Source organism: Elephantulus edwardii, unplaced genomic scaffold (assembly GCF_000299155.1).
Source record: "Elephantulus edwardii isolate Elephantulus edwardi_28Jun2011 unplaced genomic scaffold, EleEdw1.0 scaffold00289, whole genome shotgun sequence".
In the NCBI taxonomy this organism is placed as follows: Eukaryota; Metazoa; Chordata; class Mammalia; order Macroscelidea; family Macroscelididae; genus Elephantulus; species Elephantulus edwardii.
The window spans coordinates 1496972-1502361 of NW_006400039.1; the positions used below are offsets into that span (position 1 = coordinate 1496972).

At 60.7% G+C, this 5390-nt stretch overlaps 1 protein-coding gene across 2 annotated transcripts in view; it reads right to left on the minus strand.

Moving 5' to 3' along the window:
* Positions 1 to 5390, minus strand: part of KCNT1 (potassium channel, subfamily T, member 1) — an 84691-nt gene that overhangs the window by 15606 nt on the left and 63695 nt on the right. For both annotated transcript variants that reach the window (XM_006900581.1, XM_006900580.1), the window contains 5 exons: positions 4121 to 4226; positions 1334 to 1506; positions 881 to 952; positions 516 to 650; positions 326 to 437 (listed from right to left, as the gene is read on the minus strand). In XM_006900581.1, coding sequence (XP_006900643.1) covers positions 326 to 437; positions 516 to 650; positions 881 to 952; positions 1334 to 1506; positions 4121 to 4226 — 598 coding nt within the window. The remainder of the gene's footprint in view (positions 1 to 325; positions 438 to 515; positions 651 to 880; positions 953 to 1333; positions 1507 to 4120; positions 4227 to 5390) is intronic.

Here is a 5390-nt window from a genome sequence, read left to right on the forward strand (position 1 = left end):
AATGGGGGTCCCTGGCCGAGTGTGGAGGGCGTGAATGGGGGTCCCTGGCCGAGTGTGGAGGGCGTGAATGGGGGTCCCTGGCCGAGTGTGGAGGGTGTGAATGTGGGTCCCTGGCCGAGTGTGGAGGGCGTGAATGGGGGTTCCTCATTGGGGGTCCCTGGCCGAGTGTGGAGGGCGTGAATGGGGGTCCCTGGCCGAGTGTGGAGGGTGTGAGTAGCAGGGTGTGGACGTTTGTTTGGGACCCGGCGGCACAATGTGCATGTGTGTTCAGGTCTGGGGTAGCACAGTGTGGATGTGGGCACCTGGCTGAGCAGTGGGCACTTACCTTCTCCAGCTTGGAAAGCGCGAGCGAGTAGCTGTCCTTGGCCCGAAACTGCATGAAGCGCATGTTGGAGGGGTGTGTGAGCTCCGTGGTGATGCTGAGACTGGGGAAGAGACTGTGGGGGGAGGGGGTTCAGGGCGGGGAGCACAGAGTCCCCCGCCCGCCCACCGACTGTGTCCTGCTGGCCGCGCACCGGAACATGGTCTGCACGTTGACAATGGTCTTGGCGTCGGCCATGTAGTCCTCCTCGGCGCTCATGGTACTCTCCTTGTCCACCACCACGAGGTTGTCAGCGTAGATGATGCCGCACTGCAGCAGGCTGTCCAGGCTGGGGCCAGGCGGAGAGGCAGCGGCTGCCTCCGGGCACCTCAGCCTGCAGCCCAGAGCACACCCCTTGGGCCCCTGGGCCTCCTCCCCAGCCTGGCCACTTCTTGTTGCTGTGGAACTTAGGGGCCTGGGTGTGGAAGATACCCCCCTCCCTGGGGGCCTACATGTAGCAAGGACTTTGGGGGGCAGTGTGAGACCCTCCTGCTGCGTGCCACACCTGGGAACACTCACTTGTCCACTGAGCCCTCCATGTAATAGACCATGGGGAAGCAGCAGATGGCCTCCAGGAAGTGGTGGTCCGGCCTGTGGGACAGCAGTTCCTGGGGGGGGGGCCGTCTGTGCTCCCCCTTCCTATCCGGCCTGGCCCCCCAGATCCACAGGGGCAGAACTGGGGATATGTGGGGGTAGGGCCTTCCAAAGTCTCAGGCAACACTGGACCTTGGCTCAGGCTTGGCCTGCCCTGGGGATAAAGCCCTGCAGGGAGCCGAGGGAGAGGGCAGCCGAGGACCCTCCCAGCTGAGGGGGCAGACAGGCATGGACGGTGAGGCCAGGAGGGAAGGAGCTGGAGTGCCTGTGGGCCAGAGCACAGGAGGTGGGAGCAGATGTGGAAGGGTGCACCGTGCAGTGAGCCTGGGGAGAAGCCTGACCTCTAGGAGGCCCAGGCCCTGCAGCCCCCAGCCTCACTTGTTGTCCAGAAGCAGCACGATGGGGTTGAGCTCCTTGCGGGAGCGGTAATAGGCCCGCAGAGGCACGATGAAGTTGTACAGCCCGTTGCCGGCCGTCTCTGCGGACACGATGATGAGTTTGTTCTTGAACCCGTAGGCCTTGGCGTCCTCATAGCTGTTGTGCTTGCAGCCCTAGGGGCAACTCCAGAGTCACAGAGGGAAGGGTCCTGGCCACACAACACCCCCACGCCCCCGGGACCCCAAGGCAGCCAGTTACAACACACAGGACAGACGTGAGGGAGACAGGCATGGCCACTGAGCCTTCTGCCCACGTGAGGGCTGTACCAGCAGTGCCAACAAGGCCACACCCATTAACCTGCAGCTCCCGGTCACATCAGCACAACCTAAGAGAGTCCATGAGCACATCTGGCTTTAAGCTGAGCTTAGCGCACAGTGACCGGTCAAAAGTCACGTGAGCTCAAGAGCAGATACTCAAGCACTGCTTCCAGGAGGGCCTGGGCCTTGGACAGCTCGTAAGAATGACTCCAGCCCCTAACTCCCAGCACACCAGCCCCTAACTCCCAGAACACCAGCCCCTAACTCCCAGAACAGGAACCACTATTACCAGCCCCTAATGCCCAGTACACCAGCTCCTAACTCCCAGCACACCAGCCCCTAATTCCCAGCGCACCAGCCCCTAACTCCCAGCGCACCAGCCCCTAACTCCCAGCGCACCAGCCCCTAACTCCCAGCACTAGTCCCTAACTCCCAGCGCACCAGCTACTGTCACCCAGCACACCAGCCCCTTAACGCTCAGCACTCTAGAGTCCAGATCCTGACTTCTCTCAATTCCTCAGGGACAGGATCAATGCCCTTCCCAGAGCAGAACGGGAGGTATGAGATGTAGCCAGAATATCTCTTATGAGCAGGTAAGGAAGCACTCTGAGAAGATGGAAGGACCCAGAGGCAGCCTGAATGGGTTCACCAACGAAAGCAGGACAAGGAAGTGACTGGTAAATGCTTTCGCTGGGTCAGTAGTCAGAACCTGCTGAGTGGAATGGGTGCACATAGACACGTGACCCAGTACAAACAGGGGGCAGGGGAAAATCAGCTAAGTCCACCACACCCATGCCTTTAGGTAGATTCTGACTCAGCCCCCCCTCCAGTTTCTGAGGCTGTAAATCTGTATGTGAGCAGACAGTACATCTTTCTCTGAGCAGCTGTGGATTAGAACTTCTCACCTTAGGTTAGCAGCCTAACCCAAAACACACTGTGTCATCAGGGTTCCTCTGAACAGGCAGCCAGTAAAGACACAAGGTGTGGCTGTGGAGTCGTTATGCTCACATGATGCTGGGCACTGGATGGGGGCCGTGTGCTCTTGTGGCCTCAGCATGCCATCCGCTGAGGGGCCACAGACAGCGAAGCCTGCCCAGCGCCACCATGAGCCCCTGTCCACCTTCAGATCAGTGGTGGCTGGACAAAGGGACGCTGTGTTCTAATGGGGGCCCTGGAGAAGGTGGTAGTACCTCTGGAGTATTCAACCACAACGACTGTAATCTCCGGCGGCCAGCATGGAACCCAGGCCAGGGACATCCTGTGAAATGACCCACTGTGCTGGCCCCTTCGAGGACCACCACCTGCCTGCTGGGGCTGCAGTGTACCAGCCGTGTCATCATATTCCCAGTACCAGCAGGGTCTCCCAGGTTTCAGCAGAACTTCCAGACTAAGGCAGACTAGGAAGGGCAGCTTTGAGATGGACTCCCACGCATCAACAAAGCTATGTCTCTGTGATCATTATCTTGGGAGGAATTGATTGCGGGGCAGACACAGTGTTCAGGGAAGTGGAGGGTCAGAGGAAGTGAGGGGCGTCCTTGGGGGTTGGACTGACACAGCTGTTCAACCACAGACTCTGCTGGTCCAGGAGCTGTGAGGGCAGGGGTGAGGCCAGGTGGTGTTGTATCCACACACACAGGTCACTGACTCACCAGCACTGGCCACACCACCCACCAACAAGACTCGAAGAGATGCCAAGAACACTCCAGACCAGCAGACTGCCCTCTGACTCAGGTAAGACGAAGCAGACAGACAGGCGGCCACAGACATTCCAGAGCCTCCTGGGATCCCAGCTGCACAGTGAGCTACACGCCACGTTATATCCAAATCCACTCCCTGCTCTGAAGGAGGAGGGGCGATCTCCTCCATAAACACTCACAGCCTGGGTGGCTGATGGGGGGCACCAGGGGGGCAGCGGGTCAGGGGGAAGACAGGAGGAGGTCTGCATGATGAGGGACAGACACTGCTGACCAGGGGTGATGTCCGGTCAGTGACTGGGCAGGATCTGAACGTGAAAGGCCCAGCATACTGTGGTTTGTGCTCATTCTCTGGCTGAAGGTCAGCAGTTCAAACCCATCAGCGGCACCATGGGCCAGCAGCCTGACAATCTGCACTGTAAGATTCCACTGAGACACCTTCCAGCAGAGCCCCCTCTCCCACGTGGCTTGGTGCCCACCAGAACAAACCCACAGGCAATGGCTCAGCTCTGCCTCTGGGAAAGAGACCACTTCTGCTCTGGGAGATCACACATGGATGCACGTGGTGCTGAAGGGCCATGGGGCTCTGTCTTGCTGCCAGAGAGTTCACAGAAAAATATGCATATGCAGAGCAATGAGAAGACGGGAGAAATGGGGCTCTTAGGGCTCGCTGCTTTTCTCTACATCTGCAGCTGTGCCCAGTTAGTCACCGGAAGTGGAACAGGACGCACACTCAGCTCTAGATCGGGCTGGGGGCGGGGCTGGGGCAGCCTCACCTTGTCCAGCCGCAGGCAGCAGAAAGGAGCCTTCACGGGCAGCAGGTGGCACAGGGTTGGGGAGCTACCGATGTAGGGTGAGTTGGGGGGATAGCCCTTCACATACCTGCACAGGAGACAGCACCATCAGCAGTTAAGACCACCTCCCCATTAGAGAGACCACACACGCCCTGGACCCTGACTCCACCCTCTCTGGTCACCCACAGCTGGCCCTAGGTGGCCTGCACCACCCTAGACCACCCTGCTGGCCTGGCAGGACTGCCCCTGACCCCCAGCATGGGATGGTGCCATCCACATGGACACAAGAGGCATCAGATCACATGGTCTATAGTGCTCCAGGCTGGGCAGCCAGATGGGGCTGGAAACAGGGCATGGTCTGAGGACAAGGCCAGGGCTGGGACCAGGGCCAGGGCCTGGGCTGAGGAAAGGGCCCAGGCGGAGAACAGGATAGGGCTGGAGATTGGGCTGGGGATAGGACCAGGGCTGAAGCCAGGGCTCTGGCTGGGGCAAGGCTCAAGATAGAGGCAGGACTGAAGGCGTATGGATGGGACTAGGGGGTGAGGGTGAACCTGACCTGGGTCAGGGGTGGGGACCAGGTCTGAGAGTTGGCTGAGGTAAGGCTGAGACCTGGACGTAGGACACCCCCCAGCACTGCTCCCCGATCAGCTTGTTCCTCCCCAGGTCCCGTCATGATTCATCCTATTCCAGCCTCCATCTCTGTGGACTTTTTGTCACTGTTCGGGGACAACCCTCCCACCACGCAGCTCAGAAAAGCCCCTGCGTGGCAGCTCCTCTCCAGGCTCGGAGACGCCCCCTCCGTTAAGTTCAGACTCCTCTGCACGCTGCCCACCTCCCCTTTACACGCTTTATGCCCTTGGCCCCTGTCCTCCTCCATCAAGCCCTGTGCTCAGACCACTCTGACCACGCCCCACCAGGCCACGCCCCCACTGACACCCCGCTCCACCCCGCGCAGTCCCGCCCCTTGGTGGCTCCACCCCGTGAAGCCCCGCCCCCAGTTTGCGCCCCATGTTCGCCCCCTGCTTGGCTCCACCCCACGCAGCCCCCGCCCCGGGCCCCGCCCACACCCTCCACCCATGCAGCCCCACCCCATACATGGCCCACCCCTGCTCGGCTCCACCCCATGCCCCGCCCCAGTTGGCTCCGCTCCATGCAGCCCCCGCCCACTTGGCTCCACCCTGTGCAGCCCCACCCAGGTCCCGCCCCCTGCAAGACCCGCCCACTTGGCTCCATCCCCATGCAGCCCCACCCC